Source organism: Tympanuchus pallidicinctus, unplaced genomic scaffold (genome assembly GCF_026119805.1).
Source record: "Tympanuchus pallidicinctus isolate F22 unplaced genomic scaffold, pur_lepc_1.0 scaffold2, whole genome shotgun sequence".
In the NCBI taxonomy this organism is placed as follows: Eukaryota; Metazoa; Chordata; class Aves; order Galliformes; family Phasianidae; genus Tympanuchus; species Tympanuchus pallidicinctus.
Window position 1 is genome coordinate 20,913,570 of NW_026294721.1, and position 25,815 is coordinate 20,939,384.

Consider the following 25,815-nt stretch of genomic DNA (forward strand, 5'->3'; position numbering starts at 1 on the left):
TGAGGGTTTCTATGAATAAACCCTTACACCACAGCTGTCTGCCATTTTCAGATAAAAAAACAATATCTAGAGCTTTTACATATAGGACTGGATGGAATTTGCATGTCTGTTTCCCCAAAGCACAGTACCGTTCAACAGTATTGTTTCATAATCCACTCAGACTTTGGTTTGCCAATCCTTATATAATTCAAGTTATGTTCCAGCAGCCCTCTCTAGTCATACTTAGAATCAAGTTTTGCTCTTAGGAGTGAGACAGCGCATATTCCTGTCTGAAAGCACACTTGATCTTTTAATTTATGCTAAGCGAGTGGTTTGTGTTTAATGTTAGGAGAAATTTTAAACATCATTTGGCATCCAGCATAGATAAAAGTACAGTTTAACAACAGGTTGGTTGGTCAGGATTAAAGGCAGCTCACGTTTTCTCTAAAGAAGAGTTTATTCTAGTTGATGCTAAGCAAGGTTCTATTAAGCACATTAATAGGTTTCACGCTTGCAAAATCAAGTCTGCAAGCCATATGCTCATTTAATGGTATATTTTTATTACAAAATTATGTAGTTTCACTTAAACTTGGTCATCTAGTAGGTGGGAGAAGCAGGCTGTGTTAAAACTTAGGAAATAATTTTAAGTTTGGTCCTCCTTGCTAGCTAGCTTATAGCAACGGCAAATTTACCTTTCATAGGATTTTCTATGCTTGATGAAACTTGTAGGTTTTCTCCTTCATATGGTGAAGCCACCCCCTTACAGAAGCCAGAGATTATCTATTGGTGTTTGAAGATGTTAAAACTTAGCTAGGAACTGAGCAATATTTTAAAAACAGGTTAATTACCACTTATTGACTAATTTTTTACCAGCTTCTTGTAATCAAGGCCATGTTATTTATGTGGTGTCATTTATCAGTGCTACATACATACATACATACATACATACATACATACATACATACATACATACATATATATATATATATATATATAATAGGCTGAGAGTGTCTTGTACTTGAGTATCTGAAGAAGAGTTGCCATTTGCTTTATGTAAGCTCTTTGGATTTCATGCAGAGATGTTGGTGCGGCTTTCAGTCTCTAAGTTAAATGCTTTCAGTCCAACACAAGAAGTCACTGCAGTGGTCTATGGAGGGCTGCTTTGGGAAAGGAGTGGGGCTGGACTTTGTTCTTGACAACTTTAAAACTGGGGTTTGATGTTTTTTGTATCTTTGCTAAGCTCAGTGAGAGATGGAAAATCAACAGGAAAAGAGAGGAAAAGGATATTTTCTGATACCAGTAGAAGAAAGCCCTTGATTTTCTGATGTTTTCCTTGCACTGTGATTGTGCAGCCCTTTCATGTATTTTTCACTGCAGTGTTTTTTACTTTTCAGTTGTTCATGAACTAATGAGGGAAGCAGCTTTGCCTATGTTTGAAAGCCATTAACAACAAAGATTTCATGCGCAAGCACATAAGATTAAGGGACGAAATTATTGAGATGTATATGCCAGTTATCAACAATTTTGCCAACTCTGCAGTGATCTGGTGAACTGCCTATCTGTTTTCAGTGTGCTGCAGTTTATGGAACAATTTGGCATTGTCTTAAGAACAATAAGTCAGTGTGTCCAGAACAGAAACAAAGTAAGGATGAAGCAAGATATGAAATTAATTTTTGAAGTAGCTGGACTTTTATCAGGTTCAGTAGGGGCACTTTGATTTTTTTTTTTTTTTTTTAAAAAGTTATTAAGTTAAAAAAATGGATTTTGCATATTCCTTTAGGAAATGTTAATGAAGATTCCAAGCTCAGTCAGTGCAACTTAACAGAGGAACCTAATTTACCAACTTTTAGGAGCCTGGAGCATGCTAGGCAATGGCAACTGCAGGTGGTCAAAGGGTTATATATAACATAGGCAAAGTTCAAATACTAGTGGTATTTACCTTTACCTTGTGCAATAAAGATGCAGGTGTAAAACTCATTTCTCCAAAAAATTCTTTATTTAAGCAAAGCTCAATCTTAAAATCTGAAGAAAAACATATTTCTTAGCTGTGGTTTGCAGACAGAATGGTTGAAAACATATTTTCCGGTGTTTCTTCTGAGCCTGACTGTGTTAGTATCTGGCCCAGATGCAGTTCTTATTCTTTGGTTTGAAAGAAGAGGTTGGTATCTCTTCTTTGGTTACTTGATAGGTTGTGCGTTTTCATCAGGTAACTAGGAAGCATGCAACTTCTCTGCTTACCTATCTTACCTATCTGAGAAATACAGCAGAATTTAAAATGAAGTGGAAAGTCAGTGTCAAGCTAGGACATCTAATTGTATAGATACCTCTTGCTTTCTCTCTTCTCTGAGCATCTATCTCCACTTTCCGTATATCATTATCACCAATCTTCAAGTTCTAGAGTGTTTGCAGAAGCTATTTGCTAGATGTATTAGATTTTGTTATCATTAACATTTGACACAAAATGTCTTTCTCTTGCAGCAGATATGGGAGAAGAGTTTGTCAGCATGCTCACCGAGCTGCTATTTGAATTACATGTGGCTGCAACTCCTGACAAACTGAACAAGGTTGGTGCTTGTCACTGAGCTTGGGCAAAGAGGGATATCTTTGTTCTGGTCTGCAGAGCTGTAGCTAGCTCAGGTCAGACAGTTCTGAAGACTGTAGCATAGGAGGGTGGGACTAAAAGTATAAATACTTTCATAGAAGGGCTGAGATTAGTGAGGAATACAGTTGAAATGCCCAACTAGTGCAGTAGGCCATGTTAGAAAATCTTGAAGAGGGATGTCTCAGCAAAACAGAGATCAGCAGACGTGGTCTTAGGCATGAAGAACAGTGGCAAAGTTCTGGAGCATGTTCCTGGAAGACTTCTCCAGACCTTCTCAGCTAGAGAGGAGCTTTAATCTCATCAAGCTTTAAAGCTCATCAAGCTTTAATCATCTAAAAACTAGATGGCTAGAAGCTAATTACGTTAGCAGTCACATTTTTGCACATTAAAGGTGATTCACCTGCTGATCTTAGGTTCAGATGAATGTTTTTCTCTCTAGGTGCATAGATAGCTTACTGATAAGCAGTTTAGGCTTAGGTTGTTATGTGTTTTAATTCAACTTTACCTTTGAAAAGGGAAATAATAAATTTCCTACTAACTGTAGAAGTCGTCTCGGGAGCTTGGATATGACTTTAAAGTTTTTCCACTTTAATCTACTTTCATGCCTCAGAAGGTAGCAGGAAATACAGTGGTTTTCCTAATTATTTTTCTTTTAAGAATTTGGGATGACTCTCTTAACTCTCCAGGATTTTTGCCTTTCTTTATACCAACCTCCTCTTAATTTGGGAAAGTTATTTCCATGTAAATTCCTTTGAACAATCCCTCCTTAAGCTGAAATATTAATCATTTTGAAATATTCATAGGTATTAACACTAATTCTTTGTGTTGGCTAAGAATTTCATACCTGTACAGAATTTATATCTGGCTGATCTATCTTTACATAGCCAGAAAAACTTCTCCCTACAGTTTCTTGAAAACATATTTGACTAAATGTTTAAAAAACATCTTGAAAAATGTTTCAAGAGGCTTGATGTGTTGAAAACTTTTGAATGAAAAATAATAATGATAACGCACTGTTAATTAATCTTTAGGAACATTGCCTATTGTGCCTATAATTTGATATTGCCTATTTTAACTGTACTTTGGGGTTGGGTTCTTTGTTTGGCAGGCTAGGCAGAAAGCTCACAAGTGGCTGGAAGAAACCAGTTTATCCACCTCAGCAGACATAGAAGAGAAACTGAAAGAAAAACCTGGAGAACCTGATGAAGAAAAACCTGAAAAAGGAAAAGACAAAATTGACAATGATCAATCAGAAGCAAATAAAAGCAAAACTGTGGAGGTAAAATACCTTTGGAGAATAAGCTTAATTAAGCAAATGAGATTACTTCTTTATCTTATGTATTGGTACTATATGTTATTCTTATTTGTTAAACTCATTGAATTATTGAGAAAAATTAACACATAACTGCTCAGTGTAGACCCAACAGGAAATTAACTTAGAGAAATATTTTTCCTGGTGGTCTTTTCCCATCAGTAAATATCAAAGTACCAAATCCTCTGCTCATCATATTTTCTTTCTGTCTATATTTGTCTGTTTGTATGGATATAAACAACATGCAGTGAGCTGAGAGATTCTGTTGTGTAAATCTGAAGAACAGGGAAGGTCAAATGTCTGCAGTCATTAGGATCTCTTTCTCCCAGTCACAGTACACAGCAAAAATTCTTCAGCTTTATTTAAACTCATGAATAGCTCAAATCACAAACAGACCAAACAAATAATATTCACAGGTGCTAATTCTCTTTATGAAAGATAACACTGAGGGCTAAATGTGTTTTGTTCATTTAGACAGCACTTCTTGTTGAGGTGGTTAATTGTGACTGAGTATTTTATGCGAAGTTACAACAATTTTAAATGTGGTTAGGATCTTTGTTAAGATTTTTTAATTGTAATAAAGCAATCATCTGCCGTGGTTTCCTTACAGGGAAAGAAGAATCCAAAGAAAGAAATGGAGTTACATCTGCATATATTACAGATTTTTATGCGATTGCAAATTTCCAAATGGCACCAGCTTGTGAAAAGTTGTGATGCCAGAGTGCTAGGCAGACTTTTTTTTTTATCACTGCTGACAAGACATGCTGTTTTACTGGGAGTTTTATCAACTCCTAATCTGAAAATTCATCTGATGAATGACTCAGTACTTTAGGCTCAATAAAAAAGACATTGTGACTTATTCTATGGCAAAGGGATCTTTGTATTTGTTAGGAAAGACTTTTAAATGAGAGATTTGTTCTGACTAGTTTTTCTTGATCAGCATACGGTCTGTATTTTTTAATCTGTGGGTATTTCATTTTTCAGTTTCTGAGGATTTTCCATTTCTGAGGATGGCTTTGTGGTGTGTGTGTGGTGGGATCTCCATCTGGGGAGGAGGAGAAGTATTCTGTGTTTCAAATTATCACACATATATGTATGTATATTTATCAGTGCTGCTATTATTGATTATATTGTTCTCTATTCTTAATTTAAGGAAATCTACATGCTGTCCATTGAAAGTCTGGCTGAGGTAACTGCTCGTTGTATAGAACAGCTTCATAAAGTAGCAGAATTAATTCTACATGGGCAGGAAGTAGAAAAGACAGCTCAAGATCAAGCAAAAGTACTGACAAAGTAAGTGTTATGTATTTCACATTTGATCTTTGACATTTGCTTGAAAATCATTAAGTTCTTTTGAGCTTTTGACACTTGAAGTCCAGTAAGTTCATGAATCAATAAATAACACTTGGCTTTAGGAGATGTTGGTGCTGTTTTTCCTCATAGTCAAGTCATGTAGGCTATCTATCAGTAACTTTGTAGTAATACACAACAGAAAATACATAAATTTAAGAAGTCAGTTTATGCAGAACTCAGAATTTGGATTTAAAGCTCTCTGTAGTGATAGATTTTGCTGATTTCAGTGAGTTTTTCTTGCCTCATAAGGATTTCACCCAAGATGTAAGCACTTGAGTCCTAAGTAAAATATGTCAGCAAGCATTTGTCTTTAGGGCTAATACTCTCAGCAAAGTGCATTGAAATGCTTAAGTCCAAAACTAAGTACTCAAATAAGTGCTTTGCAGAATTAGAGCAGAAGTATGTTGCACTTCACAGGATGAGGTTTGATATTATATACTTGTGAATACTTAACAAAACAGTTAAAAATCTAGAATTAGAACGAGGTCTCCTTTTCCTCTTGTACTTTAACCACAAGTATACTTCCTCTTCTACTACAGAGTAGATGTTTTCTGTGGTTAGATAAGAATTTTCTCACTGTTCTCATTAAAGTTTGATTTATTTCTAACAGTATTTCTGGGAGTTGTGTTGCTGCAACCATCAGAAAAACAACAGTAGAACTAAAAGCTTAGAATTTTAAAAGTCAAAACATTTCTTTATCAAAAAAAGCAGTGTTTAAGCCAACGTGACAATATTTTGCTGCTGTAGTCAGCATTGAAATTTTCAGTGGAGTAATATGAAACTTATATCATGAGCAAAATGTACCCCGAGATATTTTAAAAATTACTAGAGGCAAAATTGCCATAGGAACAGTCCTGGCGTCCAAGGTGATGTTGGTGCCTGCATTAGTTACAGGCTTTTTATCTACTACTAGGAAAAGGTTGTAATTTTCTATTTGTCTCTCCCTTTTAAAAACAGTTTAACAAGTGCTATGTGCAATGAAGTTTCATCTTTATCAAAGAAGTTTTCTGATTCTTTAACAGCAGCTGGGGTAAGAAAACATTTTCTTTACCAATTGAGCTTTCGTTAACACAGTTCACTTCTTAACATAGAAAGTATTACCAGTAAAAAAGAGGGCACTAATTTCCTCAGATCAAGAACACAATGTGTTTTCCTAGCAGATTCCTAGAAATTTATAAGCCTTGATAGACTGCAGCATGTCCTCTGCCTTCTAAAATCTCTTTCTAGACACTATTCTCCATTTTCCCATAAGACAAAATAATCTCAAAACCCACTCTGTCTTATATCCCAAGAGAGGCCATTTGGGAGCACCCAGTTATCTGTGGCCATCTCTGCAGAAATGCCTTTTCTTTCCCTTTCCCAACCTCGTTGCCTTTGCTTTGCTTTCACTGACAAAAGGAATGCTGTTGTGAAGACACATGGGCAGACACTGCAGGGGAGCAGTGGGGGTCTTTTCAGGACCTGTAGTGCAGGCTCTGACTTACAAGATAAGGTATTTTCAAAAGGACTGACTTCTGAGTGTTCTAACAGGATCCAGAGGCAAATATTTTGCTGATGCTGAAATTGTTCATAAAGATCAGAGAAGAATCCTGGCTCTCCTGATTACTCCAGGATAGGGTTAATATACATCAAAGGAGATTTCCACAGCAGTTCCATGAGCTCTTCCAGCACACCAGTGAAGAAGGTTTTTTTTCAGTTATTTGTTGAGAAGATGATATCTTGGATTGCTTTTGTGCTGAATAATTTACATTCCTTCCCATTACCCTTGAAGAATCTGCTCATTTTGCAATTTGGGATTGTGTTTTATCATTTTTTTGACGCACTTGCAATAAATACATGCACAAACCAAAATAAATTTCACATGAAATATTAAGCTGGGACAACTTAGAAAATTGGAAACTGAAGCTGTCGTAAGAGTTACATTGGGTTTTGTGCTCATCAGCTCTCTACCCAGATTTTAGAACCTAATTATCTTGTGCATATTTGTATGGACACAGGAAGAAATCAAGCACAAATACACTTCCTGCTGCCAACATACTCTCTAGAAGAAAGCTTTGTTTGGGCTGTCTGTTGATGTTTAAGAACTGTCACATCCCTGCAAGCTTCTAGAGCATGATGTTTTTATATGATTTGATAGTGAAGCACTGGAACAGGTTGCTGAGATTGGTGGTGGATGCCTCATCCCTGGAGACATCCAAAGTCAGGCTGGATGGGGCTCTGAGCACCCTGATTGAGCTGAAAGTGTCTCTGTTTATTACAGGGGAATTGGACTAGATGACCTTTTATGGTCCTTTCCAACTCGAACAATTCTATGTGGGCCTTCTGCTCCCTATGATCAGTCATGGAAGCAAGGAGTATCCATCACACAGGAATGTTCAACAAAATCTGCATCTTCCTGCATGTCCCAAGTGGCTTAGTTGTCTCCTTAAGCTGCCAGCAGCACTTGGTTTAACACATTCCAGTATGTTGCAAAGTACATTGACTTGTGAGAGACAGAAATAGTTAGAAGAGAAAACTTGTTGGTTTTTCTTCCAAACATAGTGCTGTCATAATTAGCTATGTCTTTATAATTCAGATTTTAGTTGTAGTGCTGGCTGTGCCCATACTCCATGATGTTGCAGTATTTCTAACGGTGCAGTAATGCAGAATTAAAAAATAGCACCTTCTCTTGCTATGTAATGTCTTTCAAACTTAAAGTTATTGATGCACGCAGTCAATAGTATTTGATACTGCTCTCTATCTGAAACAAAGTTTATTGACAGTGTATTACCCAGTACCTTCTGTAATGGGTTTCCTAATAACTGACAGTAAAATTGCTTTTCTTTTACCTAACCACTTTCCCTTTGTTCTGCAATGTCTGAGCTAAAATGAAGATTCGTCATGTTTCTGTAAGTCTGTAATATGAAAGCCAGGAGGTTGTAAGGGGTCACCCTTCAGTTAAAATAATGGATATTGTATTCTGTGTTCCAAGTAAGTCTGCTGTTTGGCATTAGAAGAAAGCTAATCTTCCTGGAGTTTAATGTCATTCTAATAAATACAGTGCGATACATAGAATAGTGAGAAGGAAAAAAGGAAAAAACTTTTGTCTTTATGAAAAGCAGAAGAGATGATGACTCTTGGTTTTCTAGGGCTTTGATTCTGTAGCCTCTAGTAATGTCTCTGCTTCGTGTACCCATCCTCATTCCTGGCTGGTAATTGAGAAGAATGCTGTGTGTGCTGAGCCAGTCACACACGTTCACTGGCCAGCCTGTGTTATCACAGAATCACTCAGGTTGGAAAAGACCTTAAAGATCATTGTGTCCAAACACAACCTAACCACACTACTCTGACTTTAACAACCCTCTGCTAAATCGTGTCCTTGAGCACCACATCCAAACGGTTTTTAAACACATCCAGGGATGGTGACTCAACCACCTCTCTGGGGAGCCACTGCACCATCTCCAGGCTGCGGGTCTGCTTCACCTGTTTCTCCTTCTGAAGGGGAACTACTCTGGGCCTTTCACTTCCACCCAACCACAGATTTTCGGGAACCATCTCAGAACAACCTTATCCTTCCAAACTTAACTTACCCTTGAAATCAGCCAGTGTCTAGAAAACGTTGAGGGGGGGGCATGAAAAGGGCACTGGCAATCAGATGGGAAGACAGTGTAATCACATAAATCTCATATCCATAGGAAACCAAGCAATGTGAAACTCTGCATTACATGAAAAAGTAAAATCCTGTGTCTGTCTCAGTTCATTGTACTCAATGATAGAAATGCGTGGGGGCTACTGAGGTGTGTATGAAATGTAGGCACAGTAAAAGGGAATAATGTGATAAACAATCTGAATAAGAATCAAGGTGAAACAAGACCTTTCAAGAATCCATAAAAGCGCCGTGCAAGTACCAATATATTTATGCTAAATGTATTCCTTGTCATGACATTTCATTATATTTTTTGTTTTACAGAGCAATATGAAGGCAGAGATTCTTACCCCCATCATTGACAGTGTATTATTGGAGGTAAGTTTCTCACACTAAGAATGCTCTAGTAATATTATTTCAAAATGAAGCAGTCACATTTATGTCTGAAGACAGAACTCTATATGAAGTAATGATGATACCATTCTGGCTACTGAGTGCCAGCTCAGAAGCTTCTTGTTTTTGTGTTCAACCTCTCCCACAAATACTGTAAGTAGTAATGCTGCATTTGTGAAGGTTCTTAAAAGTGTGTGACCTTAAAGCACGACTGACAGGCTGACAGCTTAAGTTCTGCAGCTTATTGGTCAGAGCACAGCAGGAAGTTTGCAATGTGCTACTGAGCCTTCTTTAATTTATGCACAAGTTGCCTGGGCTAAGTCTGCCTCTAATTGCTCTTAACAATTGCTGTTAACAATTTCAAATCTTACAAAGTGTTTCTTGCTTACGGACAGTTTCAGCGTGTGCTTTTCTTTAAAGTTTGGGTTGCAGAAATGCGGCAGAGTTTCCTATCCACAGGCATTTAGATTTCTTCTCAGATTCACAGTCCAGCTGCATTGGTCAGCAGATGGATAACCACATGTCAGGCATCAAAATGTTCATGAGTGATTTCTTCTATGATTCAATATGATCTATTTTTCACCAGAAAAGCACAGTGAGCAAAATGGGCCTCAATTTACCATGGAGAAAAGAGGTCAAGTGGGAGTAGTATGCTCATAAAGTACTGAAACATGTACTGTCTACAGCATGAAGTCTCTTCTATCAGCTAATCAGATCATATCTCTTTAAACAAACATACAAACAGTAGTGACTGCAGTTTGCTGTTCTGTATCTAAAGTCACGTTCTTAAAAATAACTTAAAGGCTGTTTTAAAATAAGCAATTTTGCATAATTCAGTATCTTTAAGGAAAAAATGAATAAAACTATTAAAGATTACTAGAGATTCCTTATGTTATAGGGAGAATTTGCTGTTGCAGCTGACACATCTTTATATGCTCCAGGACTTGCAATGTCTGGGATATACCAGAATAGCGGAACAAGCTGTTTTGTACTTCTATAACCTCATTATTTATATAGAAACACCTATTAGTCCTGCCTGAGTTCATTAAGTATTACAAGCTGCTGTGCTGTTCAGTGTTTAGAAGTTCTGCAAATACTAAGTGATGTATTTAATAATATAATTTAATCATTATAATAATTAAAACTTTAATTTCAGTGACACTCTTCCACCTATACCAAATTTAAAATTAGTTCATTTGATGGAAGGAAGAGTTGATTTGTATTTAAAAAGTCAGATCCGCTTCTGAATAAAATACCATGTTATTCTACTCACGTTACAAACAAAACTCTCCAGGAGTTCAAACTGAGGGGAAATCAGATTTTTATGTTAGCAATACAGGCCATGCTTATTTACTCTAAGCCATTGCAATGCATCATTTTTGTTATCTACAGATTCTAAAATCCTGTGGGAATACATATGCTAATAATGCATGATGCAGATCTAACGAAGACACATTATTCTAAAACCACAGTGTAATTCCTGATATACATGACAAGTAAACTGATGAACCTCACTTTCTCTCCCCATTAGGGCTGCAACAGTACTACTTATATTCAGGATGCTTTCCAGCTATTGCTTCCAGTGCTGCAAATTTCACATATCCAGACCAGTTTGAAAGCACGAGAGTGATGGTCTCCCAGCAGTTGTCACTTCTGGGCTTAACAGAGACCACAGACCTAATCCCTTTCATGCGTGCGGATGGAAGAGGTGGTATGGAAGATGTCTGGCCTCCAAGAGTCTTCTGAAGGCACACAATGTGGTTTTGCACATGCCATATCAAGCAACATCTTAAAACTCTTTCAGACTTTTAGACTTCAGAAACAGTTAGGAAAGTGAGTTATTTCTTTTCCATCAGGGTATATACCCTTTGCATTAATTTAAATTGGATTAATGATTTATTGGTATTGACATAAAAACAGATTCCAAATGTTGACCCTTGCGTTTGTACACAACATACGAAGCAAATTAGAATGCAAAGTTCTTTAAAACAATTCAACCCAAATGATAATTTCCTTTGCTTGCTTCCTGTCAGTTAAAAATGTGTATTTCAAAAGGTGCTTTCAGTATTTAAGTTTAATATTAAGTCAATATGAACAATAGTGTTGCGCTTGTTAAATATTATTTACAGTAGTAAAGGAACCTCGTATAATCTCACCACTTACATAACACTTTGTGTTCAAGGAGTTGCACAGTAATAGGCACTAACTTTGCTGAGTTAAAATTCTGGAGGATGCATACAGAATTATACTAATAAGAAATGGGGGTGAGACAGAAATTTTACCTTTTAATTAATTGACAGCGGCTTATGAAACACCCTCCAAAATAATCTCCTGTCAGATGTGTTACCAGGTTACCATTTGGGGTTCTAATTTGGTGCTTAAATGTTATGAACCTTTTTACCAAAAGGAGTTACAAACACTGATGAGTCAGAAGTATCGTTTTGGGGCACAACAGTGAAGTTGTGAAGAGAGGTGGTGAGACAATTGCTGTGGGTATGTTGGAACAGTCACCCTTTTTTTGAGGCAGTGACTTGACAGTGCAGCTGAGCAGCAGGAATGCTGCAGAATAACGCTAACAGCTGTGATAACTTCACATGCTCTTAGCTTAAAATCCTGAGCTGTGAACCTCAGTGTCTCTTTAGCCCAGTTTACATCCAAAGACAGGAAGACCCTTCCAATATTTTATGTAGCCTGTTCTCCTGGATTTTTATTACATTTCTCACAGCTGTGTTTTTTTTTTTCCTCCCAATACACTCATGAATTGTATTGAAATATTTTTTAATTGTAGCTAACATCTGAATATGTTTAGTCATAGCTGCATAGTTCATACGTTGTAAAAATAATGGAACAGAAGTAGTAATTTCCTGTTTGTTAGAAAGAAGAAACCATGTATCTGCTTTGTATATGGTGAGTCCACAGAAGAGATGACAGGAAGGTTTGTTTGTCTTACGCTGTTGGCCCTGGTCTGCATTGTGACTGTAGGGAAGGATGAAGTTTTCACCATCTCTGCAGTCAGTTTGTTATGCAAAATGTATTTTCTGCCGCTCTGTAATTTTAAAACAGCTTTCTGGGAAAGTAGAAAGTGTACAGCCTTCAAATCCACTTGCATAGAATGTGTTTTAAAAAGTTCTGGGAGCAAAAGCAAGCAAACCCATTGGCAGCCGGAAAGGGAAAGAAAGTTTGACATTTATTGGTACTTATGCCATACTGAACAGCTGACTTCACTACAATGTGTTTGTTTTTTTTTTTTTTTTTTTAAAAAAAAAGGACACTGGAAAATGTAACTGGTGAGCAGACTCAGCAGCCTGAGGTAGGATACAGCTCCCTCCAACCACAGTATTTGTGCTGCTTCCATCTGACTTTGCTTTATTTCTGGAAATGTGTTTTCAAATGAGATTTTTTTTTTAACTCGATGTTTCTCTGGCTTCTGCACTTTGGGAGGAATAAACATTCTCCTCTATGGTAGTACTGTGTGGTTGCTGGAAGAAATACGCATGCACGTATGTGACCAGGAGTGACTCCTGTATACACATGGGCCCAGATCAACTCCTCAGTGTGGATTACTGAAGACCACATGCTTTCTCCATGTACTTGACCATGAGCAGTTTGCAGTTCTAAATATCTGGACACCAATTAAAACAGCAAGAAACTTGTAAAAAGTTCTTTTGTGTAAAGCATTTTTTCCTGTTCTGTGCTGGTAAGCAGAATGTGAGATCTGGTTAAAAACTTGTTTATTTTTCAAACAAAGACTGTTGGGAAGCCTGGTGTTTTCAGCTCTCAATCATTACAACTTGGACTTACTCTTACTTTAACTCAATCATAATCTTTTGTCAGGAAGCCTTGCTGCTGCTCTTGGAATAGAGCTCCGTGGCAGGTACCTGTAAGCATGGTATTACTGCCCAGGGAATCGTCCAAGGGATGTACCAATGGCTCTTTTATACAGCTCCTGTACTGAGTTAATGTTTTCTGATAGAAATGATTTTAGTTACTTCTCCTTATGGAGCTTTTGTTTTCCTCTGAAATACAGTGCAGAATATATAGTGTTAAGCCTGCCAGAAAAATGTGATAACTAATAGTGGTGCTTTTTAGCGGGTGCTGAACAATACTGTATTAGAAGCCTCAGGGGATAATGTTTAAATGGTTGAGGGACATTCTTAAGACAAAGATTGCTTGTCTGAGCTATTCCTTGTGAGAGGTTTCGCTGTCTTGCTTAAATTATGTATGTACTGAATAAAGTTCTTTGCCCTGAAGTAAAAGGAGTTATAAAAATAACGTGTAGCATTGAGTGCTCACATCCATACAGGATAGGAACAGGAACAGGGCACAGTACAAACTTAGAGATACTCCATGTGACCTCAGATTTATCCCAAGAGAACTGTAATGCTGAATCTTTAAATCAATTTTAGGCAAATACTTTTTTATTAGAAAGCACTACATATATGTAACCAGAATATTTTATTTACATTGGCTTGTATATTTCCGTCAGTCAAATCATTTGAGACACAGAACTGGGACAGCGTACCAAAAAGTGTTATAAAGAATAACATGATGAGAAGTGTTCTGAGTGAAGTATTTCTGATTTTGTGATGTACCTTTGGGTTGACTGAGGGGATTTTATTGAGAGCCTGACAAAGACAGATGTTGCCATAAACTTTCATGGGAAATTCTTCCTTCTTTCACCTTTTTCCTAGTCGGAACAGTGAGTGTGCTCTGGCATTTGTTGAACTACTGGGTGTAGTCTGTTCATGTGTAAACATCTCTTCCCTGTGATTTGTTCCTACGCTCCAGCATCCATTGCTTCAGACAGCCACACCAAAGAACTGTCTCTTCTACTTCTTTCACGTTGTTTAGATCAGCCACTGAAGCCCTTAATATCATTCTCTAAAATATACCTTTATATACAAAATTACACTTATTACAACTTGACATCTTTTTAATGTCTCCAGTGTCACCCACTGGTCAGAATTCACAGTGATCTGAATGAGTCTGAAACCCCACAATATTTTGAGTGACAAATACAGATTTTCACCCCTCCCCCCCCCTTTTTTTTTTAGAATCAGAGAAGTGGTTTTCAGCACACAAGCAGTCACCCTGCTCATAGGATTATCTTCGAGACATTCTGCTTCTATCTCAAATGACAGCCCTGTCCTTTCTGTTAGTCTCAAAAGAATGTAAAGAGTGGAAAACTACTTTCCTGAGTTCTTTTAAAAACCATCTGAGAGCAAGGCTTAAAGTGACACCCTCAGCCAGTCTGACCTACTTTGAGTTTCATAGTCTGACTGGAAAGCCCTCTGGACTTGATGCATTTTTTTCTGTTTCAGGTCAACCTTTGTTGCTGAGAATATGAAAATATGAACAGCTGCTTTATTGTGCAGCCTGTACGTTTTCTATGCTCAGATACCAACCTCAGCACTCACAATGCTGTGCTTATAGAATTGTATTGCTGATGGTGTGCTGTTTTGCATTAAAAAAAAAAAAAAAAAAAAAAAGACAATAAAATCTCAAAAATTGACCTGTATTAAACAGATGGAAGAGGAAAGATATTTTTTAAAGGCAAAAAAGGGCATACTGTCTGAAAACAGAGATAATTTTCAAGGTTGTACTAGAGAAAAGAGTCTTTCAAAGAATTCTTCAGCATTGTTCAAAATAAACAGGAGATGACATCTGATTAGTTCCAGCAGAACTGGAATAACAGCACTTCTGAAGTAAAGGAAAAATCTGTGTGGAGTCGAAGGAAGTAAGGCAAAGACAAGAACATTAAAGGCAGTGAAGCTGAAAGGAAAGAAGACAGTTAATTTGATTGTGCTAGATCTGCAGTGCTCATTCTCCCTTTATCACCTGTACCCCAAAAGTCTCTGAGCACAGATCTGCTAAGAACTTAATAGCCTACCCACTTTGATCTCCTTTTCACAGCTTCTCTTTACTGTCTTTTGGATAGATGCTCTAATAGACTCAAGAAAGAGCACCAGCTATTCATTTTGCCTTTCAAATGAGTGAAAGAATATTTCTTCTTTAATAGTACAATAATGGGCAAAAGAGTCTAAAAAGTCTGCAGCAAGGCCTCATTGTAATTCTTAGTGAACTGAATTTGCTGCTGCTGCAAAGAGGAAGGGGTGAAGGCATTACTCAAACAAATGTAAGCTATTCCTCTTCTGTGCTAAAGGGGTGAAGCTGAAAGGCATTCAACAAAAGGTGCCAGATCTGGAGTCAGACAGTGTCACTTAAATGAAAGCCAGAATGCTGGGTAAATCAAACAACTTTTACACACCTTTAAATGACTCTCAAGCCATTCACTAGACTTGTAAAACTGTTATTCTTACTGCCCTGGCTTATCTCACTGTATCAGCAGCCTTTACTATTCTTATTCTTAAGGTGACAGAGCATCTTTCCTTCAGTCCCCTCATCAGTTCTCCCTCTCACCCATGACTATTTCACACATTCCTGTATGCCATCAGCTCTGCCTTTCTGTCATTTTTGTTCATTCTGCTCCACCTCACCTCCACACCTACTTCCCCCACCAGCTTCTGAGGTTCTTCCTCCTAACCCTCACCTTGTGCCTGAGAGGCTGCACCAAGACATCCTTCTTCTCTTCACATGTTCAGTTTCCAAAAAACTCAGGATGAAGACGGGGTTAAGATGACTGAGCAAATCAGTTGCTTTTTAGCCCCCTCCTTCTTCCTTCAGTGGAATTGAACAGGTTCAGGAAACAGTCAAAGGAGTGATTCCTTCAGGGGGACACCTTAACCTTGCCCCTACCCAGCAGCCTGCACTATGCCTGTGCCAGCTCCATCACCAGCAGGAACCAGGTTGCCCTGAATAAATGAGATGCTTCCTCAAGGTTCAGGAATGAGTCTGGCTACAGAGCTGCTCCTGGTTGTTTTCATGCCGTACACAGATGGGCCTCCATGGCAAAAACATTCATTCTCACAACACTCTCAAAACCTAGAAAAGCTTTTTCTTTTCAAATACAGAAGTGAAAAAGAGTAATGAGCAGGAAGACCCTCATGAAAAGGCAACTTTTAACAGCATGACCTTCGTATCCAGGAGAGGAAATCAAGGGAGCTTGTATACACGCACCCTTGAATCATGCTTCTTTGTGGGTGACATGGAAGAACTGTCTCCACTCCAGCAGACAGACTGACGGGGAAGCAGCTCTCCAACAGAGACCAAGAAGCCTTGGAAGACAGCAAGTTGGGTTGGCCAATGGTCTCCTCAGCTGTATTAGAGAGAGCACTGCCAGCAGCTCAAGTGAGCTGATAATCCACCTTGGCACTCGTGAGCCCGCTCCTACATGATTGCTTCTGGTTTGGAAGTGAAGCATCAGTAAACTGGGGTGAGATCAAGAGAGAGCCAATGTGCCTGGGGCATGTGTCCTGTGAGAGACTGAGAGAAGAGCCTCTGCTTTCCTACAGTTTGGATCCTACCTGCAAAACAAGGTAAGCTCTACTCAAGAGAGAGATTAAAAGCTTTTTCTTGTTCTTGGTGTCTCACAGTGGTAACTCAGGAGATGCAAACTTTCAAAGTAGTAAAACACTTAGAAAGCTGTTGGATAACTGTGGGTAATAAAGTCACAATTCCTCCCTCCAAGGAGAAAAAAAGGAGGAGGCTATAGGCAACAACAACAACAACAAGAGAGAGAAGAAATAAATTACAGGAGAAAGGAAATTAAATTGAGGTCACAAGGAGCAGGGCTATCTCTACCACCAAAATCCCAGGATTACTGAAGGGGAAGAGTGATAGATAGTGCCATCATCTGAAGCATTCAAAAACTGACTCAAATAGCCTTAGCAATTCTACAGTGACTTTCGATAGGTATTTCCCTTCCATCTGGAAGTAGCGGTTCCACAGAAAGGGGGGGAAAAAAAGGAGGTTTATTTTATAGACCGCATTAAAAAATCAATTTCTGAAAAGCTTTAAGTTATTAGCATAGATAAGCAATGAAACTGAAAAGCCCCTACATCAACAAAGTCAGTATTTTTCTTTGACTTTTTTTTACAAGATGGTAACAAACAACAGAAACAAATGCTACAGTTTTGCACAACTAAACTTAAAAAAACCCATATGGGCTCAAATTATTCTGAAGCTAATGTTCACAACTATTCCTATTAAATCTGAACTGCATCATGCAGTGCAGTGGCTGGAGAAGCAATTTCAGAAAGCTTCAGGAGGGAAAAGCTATATAAATGTAAGGGATGGAGGTTATGAAGTATTAACGTGACGCTAAATTGCTGCATATCATATTTGCAGCGGGCAGTTTACAATCTGTTCATCCTGATGGATTTAGCACAAGGGAGTCTGAAGCCCTAGCTCTGCAATTTCTGTCTCTGCCTACTAATTTATGGTTAGATTATACGCACAAATAACGTGTTAGAGCCGAATGACTTTGGGACCCTGCTCAGCCCAAACAGCTCCATTATGCTCAGAGGAGCAGTAATAAATGGAAAGTAAGGAAAAGTTCCAGGAGATAATGAGTTTGAATGCTAATGACCTAAGCTAATCCAAAAAATAGAAATGCAATTTTTCAAAAAGTACAAAACCCATTTGGCATCTTAATGGCTTATAAAATAAAACAGTAATAATGATTTAGTGGATTTAAGCCAAACGTACAAATTTTCCACGCTTTTTTTCTTTATCCCCTGAGATGTTGCAGAATTTATGAAAGTCTTCCTAGTTTGCTGCAGAAATTAAAATGTACTGCAGAACTCTCTCCTTCTGTATTCTGTTGGCCATCTTCCTCAACAGCCAAAAATGATTTTTCTTATGCATCTCAGTCACCTAGAGATTTAAAAAAGCTGAAAACTATACTCATTTCATGAAAACTTAGGTTGATTTCTATCTTTTATCAGTATTTCATTCTATGGAGAATATAAATTTCCTCCCACTTAGAAAAATAAATTATTGCATGGATTATTTCAGGACCTTATGATTAAGCATAAATCTTGAACAAACAGAAAATAGATGGGAATCCATAATTTACTACTGAAGTTGATTCTAAAGCAAAGTGTGTTCGTCCATTATTCATATTTTCTTAATACCAAGTAGTTCTGCTAGATAAAATGAAGTTTCTCAACTAAACTGCACAGCTGGCATTCTCCTAAAAAGATGGATAACAGAGTTCCCAAACTGGAAATAGAGATGCTGTCTTCTGTGGTGTATTGTTTCTTTCTTTCATGCAATAGAAATTGTATTTCATATGGTACCACCTGAAATGAAAAAAAACATTAATATCAGAAATAAGAGGAGGTTAAAAAGCAGTATTTTCTTAAATGTCAATGCAGTGGCCTTCACAATGCTACATTTCTTTCACATTTACAGTAATTAATTTTCCTCTATTACAAAAGGAAAAGAAAGGAAAAAAAAAGAAAAAGTCTAACTAAGCAGTTATTTACACAGAGGATATACACCAGATTGGAGGTAAAGAGCTACAAAAGACACCTATCAGTAGAATGATGGTTCAGGTACCTGGTCCTTGGGTAGAGGAACTCCAGAAAGAACCACAGGCCCTCATTTTCAGGGATCGTTGGCAGCATGGGGCTGTCTAAAAGCATCCAGTAGGCAGAGAGAAGCTGCATGGGAGAGCACTGGCCACATACACCCAGCTCAGTGAGCCAGTAAGTTGTAAAGTACTTCAAATTGGGCTTCTGCAGTCTTCATACAGTTCATTATGGAACTCTCTTTTAAAGGTAGGTGATGATCATCTCCTTGAGAGTGGAACTTGTTCAGTTATTTCATCTCCTCTCCTGGCAGCAAGATGAGGAGTGTTCTGTGTAATAACTGCCTAAATACCACAGACTCTCAGTGCCAACTCCTGGATGTCTCTTTGTGAACTGATCCACCTGCTGCAGAGTGTTCAGAAGTTAATTAAGTAATTCTGACTTAGTGCTTCTCAGCCAGAAGTTAAATTATCCTTATGAAAACTTGCAGACCTGTGCCCAATTTCATTTCACGTAGTATATTTGTATATGTATAGTAATCATCAGTGAGTCTTTTGAAAGCTGGACTGCAGCTCCTGAAGACGCATGTGATGCAGAGACAAGATGTGAAAATGCCCAGATCCAACTCAAGCTCAGTTTTAGTTTTCAGGAAACTAAAAAGTGCTTGGGAAAAAATGCGCTGCATTTCTTTAGTACTTACTCTCCACTGAGTGAAAAAGCAAATGCAGCTTGTCACCCATTCTGATAGTTCATGTAGCTGAGGGCTGAATAACATCTGTCTCTCTTTTCCTTTATGCTGTGAGAACTAGGATAAGAAGTGTTTCTTTGGCTGTGAAATCATACTGGAGGCAGCAGCTGCTGAAGCAATCTAGCAAATGTGTAGGCAGGATACAATGCATCAAAAATTGATGCCATCTAATGGAACAGAGGTTTCAAGCAGACTGTACAGTGCCTGTTACAGTGTCCAGTTCTGCAAGCATGCAGGACTGCTTCCCTTCAAAAAACTTTCAAATGTCTGTCTTGGAAACAGTGTGCACTTTAAGCTGAGACCAATAATCATGCCAAGTACCCTGGAATGCGCTCAGCAGTCTGATTCTGTGAGCTTTTTCTTTCTAAAAGGAGTTTTAATTTAAATGAGTAATAAAGATTTGAATCTATTAAAAGAGCAGAAACAGTAGGAGAATTATCTTTTGTGATACTTAAAAAAATAATAATTTAATTTCAGATCAAGTAACTTTACGTAGTCCTCAAATGAATTTAGAACTGCATATGGGCATAATTCTTTTTTCATTGCTATCTATGGGAATTCATGAAAGCATAATACATAAATAAAATTTCATGTTCCAAGAATGGCCAACTGGAAAATCCAGATGTGGCTGAACTCAGCATCATCACATCCAATTTTATTATGGCTCTCATCAGCAGACACTTAGCACTTCTGAGCACTCAAATGATGCTTTTCAAAAAATCTAGAAGGATCTCATCAATTTGAAATCACACCCATTGTTCTTTACAAATACAGTTTTCAAAAAGAGCCTAACTAATCTCACTCTTGCTTCCAAGCACACTTGCTCTGTGCTTCCTCTACTAGAATGTTTTGAATAGTTTCACTGTTTCCACTGCATAATTAGTGTCTTCTGTTGTTTGTGTGGGTGTCTTGCTTGAAAACATACAACAAGGGGCTCTTTTAGATCTGAGAACATTTATGTGAAGTCACAATCATATAAGGAAAATCAAGGAATCATAGAATGTTTTGGACTGGAAGGGATAGTTAAAAACTATCCACTTACAAATCTCTGCCATGGGCAGGGCTGCCACCCACCAGATCAGGCTGCCCAGGGCCCCGAAAAGCAAAACTATTTTTAGTTATCCTATCTGTGCTACAAATTCTGCAATGAAGATATATGAATATCTCTTTGGGAAGGCAGAAGGGGCCTGGGCCCAAGCGCAGGTAATGTCCTAAATAGACCAGCAGATTAGATGTTAGTGTGGTATTAAACTGGACTCTGTACAGCTGAATTTCTACATTGCTAGGAAAGGAGATATCCTTAGGAAATGACGGCAGTGATGCCAATCTGAATGTAGCTGGGTAGGAATCAAATTGTCTCATGTGAGCTTACTTGCTGATCTCTTGCGCTGCATGGGAGGTGACATGTCCACATGCTTTCGGACTGCTGAGATGAAAAGGATACATCAACTTCTTTTATTTTCTGTAAATGTGCTTTTCATCTTTCTAGCCATATATGTTCCACCCCTGTGCATCCTCCCTGTCAGTTACCTGTCATCTACCTTATGTTCCAATTTTATAATTCATTTCACCTGAAGATAAGATTGTGCCTTAAATTATACATTCACTGGGAGACCAACTTCTCTTGCTTAACTACACAGCTATCTGTCACTCAGAAATACAGAGATGTGAAGCACTTTACGTATTCAAAGATCTGAAAGCTTTCTATAAAGAGAGATGAAAGTGCTGATGGCAAAAGGAAGCACACTAAAATTGTTGGCAATTGCTGATGCGGAACTTTCATTAGCTATTATGCAGCCTTTGACACATCAACCACTTTTACTAAGAGAATTAATGGGAGGCAGGACAGTAAGATTATTTCATCTTGTCCTTTGGGGCACTAACTGTCAAAGAGACGGATGCAGTAAATAAAGTGCTTAGGGTAACAATGACCAAATTGTGTGAACCTGATCTAAAGACAGCCCAGAGCATGACCCTGGACACTTAAAAAATAATAATAAATGTCCACGACAGTTGACTGAAAGACAGTTTTCTCTTTCTCCCTTCTTCCCTCCATTTTCTTCCTGTTTTTCCTGTTCTTTCTTTCTTTCCTTTTCCTCCTTTCTTCCTCTCTACTTTCTTCTCTTCCTTCTCTCCCTCCCTCACTCCTTCCTTCCCTCTTTCTCTCCCTCCCTCCTTCCTTTTCTCTTCCCCTTCCCTCATAAAATGACAGCACTTCAAACAAGAACTGTCAGTTCAGCATCTCTCTCTAATTTCCCCTAATAAGGCAGAACACTGTTCTGTCCTTAGTCAGCTGTGAAATCCTTTAATGCTCCTTTTGAGACAGAGAATACAACACTGCTTCCCTTTAAAAAGGCAGAGGACAAAAATTGTGAGTGGGCTCACAATACTTTTCAAACCATACACATGAGGTTGTTACTCTGCTCTCATCAGTGCAAGGTGGAAGTGTGACTGTGGCACTGGAGAGGCCAGTGAGCCCTGAAGCAGTCTGCTTTGGGGAGGACAGACCACTACCAAGGGATGGATGCTTGCTTCAGCCTCAAAGAACAAGTGTAGCTAAAGCCTTCCCTGCATAACAGTGATTCCAGGCCAACCATCAACAAAACCACCTTGCTGAATGTTCTAATACCTCTAGATAGGCTGGTCACCATATATAGGGCTTTTTTAATGAGCACAGTGAATTGACTCTTATTTGTTCACTTTTAATTCTTACTGCAATAATTCTTTTCCCTACGTTGTTTTAGGGAACTGTCATTGAATCAGGTGCATTCAGAAATGTTAGATTCCTTATGGTTTGTCATGCTGAATTTTTTAAGTAAAGGAAGTCTAGCTTTAATATATCAGTTTAGTCTTGTCTCCTTCTGATCTGCTCTCCTGGATTGCACCTTCTTGTTTCTATCTTTTCCTTTATCACAGAAAAGAATATTCATTGCTGACACCTCAGATTTAAAAAAAAAAAAGCAACAGACCCAGATAAACATCTTAAACATCATAGCATTTTAGAACTGCTAAAAATAATAGCTGATGCCAGTAGGGTTCATTAAGAGTACAAGTTGATGCAAGTAGTGCTTCATAAGTTAAAAAAACAACACAATCTCCTAGTTTTAGCTGGGAGCAAACATTTCTTGTCACAGTGCAATTAGTAACGAAGACTCACCAGAAGAAACTGAAAAAGAAGTTGGGTCTCCAGGGCTTTATTCTAGCATCCTGTCCCTGAAAAGCCTACTAATTCAAACGTTTGCCCTGAATAAAATGCTCGTGCTTTCTAACCAAATAAACAACAGCCTTGAACTCTGCAGTAATTCTTATGTCACCATTTGACAGCAGTTAGGAAATACATCTACAACTGTCACATATAAACAGAGAACTGTCTCACAGCACCTGAGAAACTTCACTCATTCATTTTTTTCAGGACAGTTGCTATTGGTGGTTTAATGAAAGACGGCAGAAATAGAGAAGGATTCTTAACTTCAGCACTAAATGTAATAATAATAGTTTTCTTGAAAACATACAGAGATATTCAAGTTACCTAGACTGAAAAGATTCTCTTTTGTCAAAGGTATATGGATGCAGAAGTTGTTGAGAGTTCTATCAGCTGAATATTTTCTTCTGTGCCTGTTGGTATGTGTATGCTTAGAGATATGCATAGTCCCAATTACTTCCTGTCCATTGGTAACCACCACACTGCCAGACTTCATTTTGTTAAGCATTCAGAAAGAAATCACCCATATTTTACTTACTTTGATTTAGTACGTTGTCATGAGGAGTAGAGCATGTTGGGGACAAAGTTTAACATAGCTAACAGAGACATCTTCTCCTGTCCCCACAACATTTTAAATGATGTCCTTCCCAGGAAGATTTAAAAGCAGTAAAATAGATGGATTAAAAAATGAATCTTATCAAACCTTCATTTCAGAGCTCTCAAGGGTAATAAGACTTAGGAGGCTACGAAAAGTCCTCTCATATTTCACACCTTAAAAATGATGGACACAGAATGCAATGTTGTTTGTTAAAAATGAGATTTATTTCTTTCTGAAATCTTAACGAACAAAACGAAGACTACTTATTTCCTGCTCCTTGCAGCTTCTGTTGCGCTTACTGTGTAGCTAATGTCATTACAGAAAAAACAGATAAACACTGTGCTGTGGTTGATGTTTGCTACAAGCAGATTCAGCTATGTGGAATCCAGAAAAAGCATCACTCAAAGAAAAGTGGTTTGCTTGAAAAACATCTCAGCAGCTGAGTTATTTTCAAATGTGTTCCTCTACAAAGTGTGCAACCTCAGAGAAGGTGCCTTGGCCAAACTGAGAGCTCACCCAACAGCCTGGGCTGCCAAGATTTAGAAGTGTAAAACACAAGTGATTTAAAAGCTTATGTGCATGCAGGGGAATTGGCACACGTTAGCTTTAGGAACACAACTCATGGCTCTTGAGTTACCAACTGGTCTCAGAGATCCAGGGCAGGCACTGTAGTAATTTTTACAGTAGGACTGAAGTCAGATCTGGAGAAGGACAGCTGTGAGCACTACAACCAGTGGAGCTCTGGCAGATTTTTATCTCAGGTTAGAACCCTTCCTCACTACAGGCTTGACTCCAAGTTCCTGAATTTGTGATTTGCAATCCACGTGTTTTGGGGAACCAACTGAGAATGTGATAGAAAGCTGATGTTCTTTGATCAAGAGGCTTCTGATACTCCACCCTACCCTTCTTGTCAAACAAACAAACCAATCAGATTTTATCAAGTTGATCACATCTGTGAAAAGCTTTGTCAGTTCTTTGAATTTAATAATCATATTGTTTTTCAATCTCAGTACTTAGGTGTTCGTGTGCAGTACTTTAATGCAGCCAGCTCTTTCTTGTTGAGCAAACTATTCTTTGCCACCAAAGACCAAAGCGCTACAGACTTAATGAAGATGACCCTAGCACACATGAGAGAAGTAGATCACGGCCTCCTTTCACATCCAAAGAAACCAGATGCACTTCCAGCCAGCAAAATTTCCTGCAAGCTGTAACTCCAATGTTGTTAGCTACTGAGCCACCCACAAACATAAGTAGTAATCAGCTGCATTTTTGGTTGAAGGAGGAAGTGTTTCTTTGCAGGAATTGAAGCAAGACTAAAACAGATAGTGCTTTTCTTAAGCTTTGAGACTATTCCTGTGAGAAATGTTATTAAAAATCCAGTTGCAGTGGAAGACAAGATGCAGATCTAATTCTTGTTTCTTCAGGCACAAGCAAGTCCTTCTCCAGCCACACTCTTAAATAATCTTTCCATCCAATGTCACTTAACATTAAATAATCATGTTCTGAGTATTTATCCCACATACTGCATTCACTTCTCCTGGATGCCAGCAGTCCTTCTGAGGGAAGACTGTGTTATGACGAAAACACGAAAACAAGACTGTTTTGATGCAGCACAGCACTGAAACAAGCTTATTTGGTGTTTCTCAAGACACCTGATCTTTTTCTTTCAGTGACAGTCTCAGATATTAATCAAAGACATTACTTCAATCAAAACTGTCCTGAATCTCATATACTATCTCACAGAGTTCTGATTAGAACATCTACAAAGCTGTTCCATTCCTACTTTCTATTCTACAATACAGAATATATAAGATAATAAAAGCAAAAGGGGTACCAGCAGATCAATCTGAAAGATTACTTCATCTCCAGGAACACAGACATTAAATTTTCATGGGAAGGGACCACAACATTTTGTTTCTAGAATATGAAGTTTTGTGAACCCAATAGAAAGTCTAATGCTGAAGTGGTTGGATCTCCTGCAGAGAGGAAGAAGGGGCCCTACATACAAGCTGATGAGAGCCTAAGAAAACTCATGACATCCAAGTGGCAAACAGATGAACTTGAGTAATCTGAGAAATCTCTCACCTGTTATAAAAGCATAAAATCATTTGAGTTGGAAAGGACTCTTATATATCATCTAGTCCAACTCCCCTGCAATGAACAGCTCAAAAAAGTTGCTCAGAGCCCCATCCAGCCTGACCTTGAATGTTTCCAAGGATGGGACATCCACCACCTCTCTGACTTTTCAAGTCATGTTATCTTTCTCTGCCTCTTGGCAGCCTCATTTTAGAACAGTAACAATGTCAACTTTCCATCCTTGTAAGGTCTCATAAGATCTATGGATGGGAACAACTTAAAAATTGCCTGCAGTTTCGTGATAATATGCTGCCCCATAACACAGCTAATCTCTTTCAGAAGAAAAACAAAGAATCTTGCTCAGTTATTATTTGCCAGCATTGCTGTTCCAAATTTCTTTTTAAAATCTGCTATTAGTGCACAGCTTTGCTGCTTATGATTCCATATGAAGCACAAAAAAACAAAGCATACATCAATTTTTTTAATAAATGAA

At 38.1% G+C, this 25,815-nt stretch overlaps 3 protein-coding genes across 9 annotated transcripts in view; 1 reads left to right on the plus strand and 2 right to left on the minus strand.

The window, feature by feature from the left end:
- Window positions 1–12,511, plus strand: part of FAM114A1 (family with sequence similarity 114 member A1) — a 31,688-nt gene extending 19,177 nt beyond the window's left edge. For 3 of the 6 annotated variants that reach the window (XM_052681745.1, XM_052681748.1, XM_052681746.1), the window contains exons 9-14: window positions 2,458–2,543; window positions 3,690–3,860; window positions 5,047–5,186; window positions 6,204–6,276; window positions 9,196–9,249; window positions 10,796–12,511. In XM_052681745.1, coding sequence (XP_052537705.1) covers window positions 2,458–2,543; window positions 3,690–3,860; window positions 5,047–5,186; window positions 6,204–6,276; window positions 9,196–9,249; window positions 10,796–10,894 — 623 coding nt within the window. In that variant the 3' untranslated portion in view covers window positions 10,895–12,511. The remainder of the gene's footprint in view (window positions 1–2,457; window positions 2,544–3,689; window positions 3,861–5,046; window positions 5,187–6,203; window positions 6,277–9,195; window positions 9,250–10,795) is intronic. The other 3 variants (XM_052681747.1, XM_052681749.1, XM_052681750.1) reach the window with 1 other exon arrangement.
- Window positions 1–25,815, minus strand: part of RPL9 (ribosomal protein L9) — a 228,772-nt gene that overhangs the window by 30,932 nt on the left and 172,025 nt on the right. The window lies entirely within an intron of this gene.
- TMEM156 (transmembrane protein 156) overlaps window positions 13,661–25,815 on the minus strand; it is a 31,361-nt gene continuing 19,206 nt past the window's right edge. Inside the window, exon 7 of one of the 2 annotated variants that reach the window (XM_052681755.1) lies at window positions 13,661–18,467. In XM_052681755.1, the coding sequence (XP_052537715.1) occupies window positions 18,454–18,467 (14 nt within the window). In that variant the 3' untranslated portion in view covers window positions 13,661–18,453. Of the gene's footprint in view, window positions 24,803–25,815 lie in introns of both variants that reach the window. The other variant, XM_052681754.1, reaches the window with a different exon arrangement.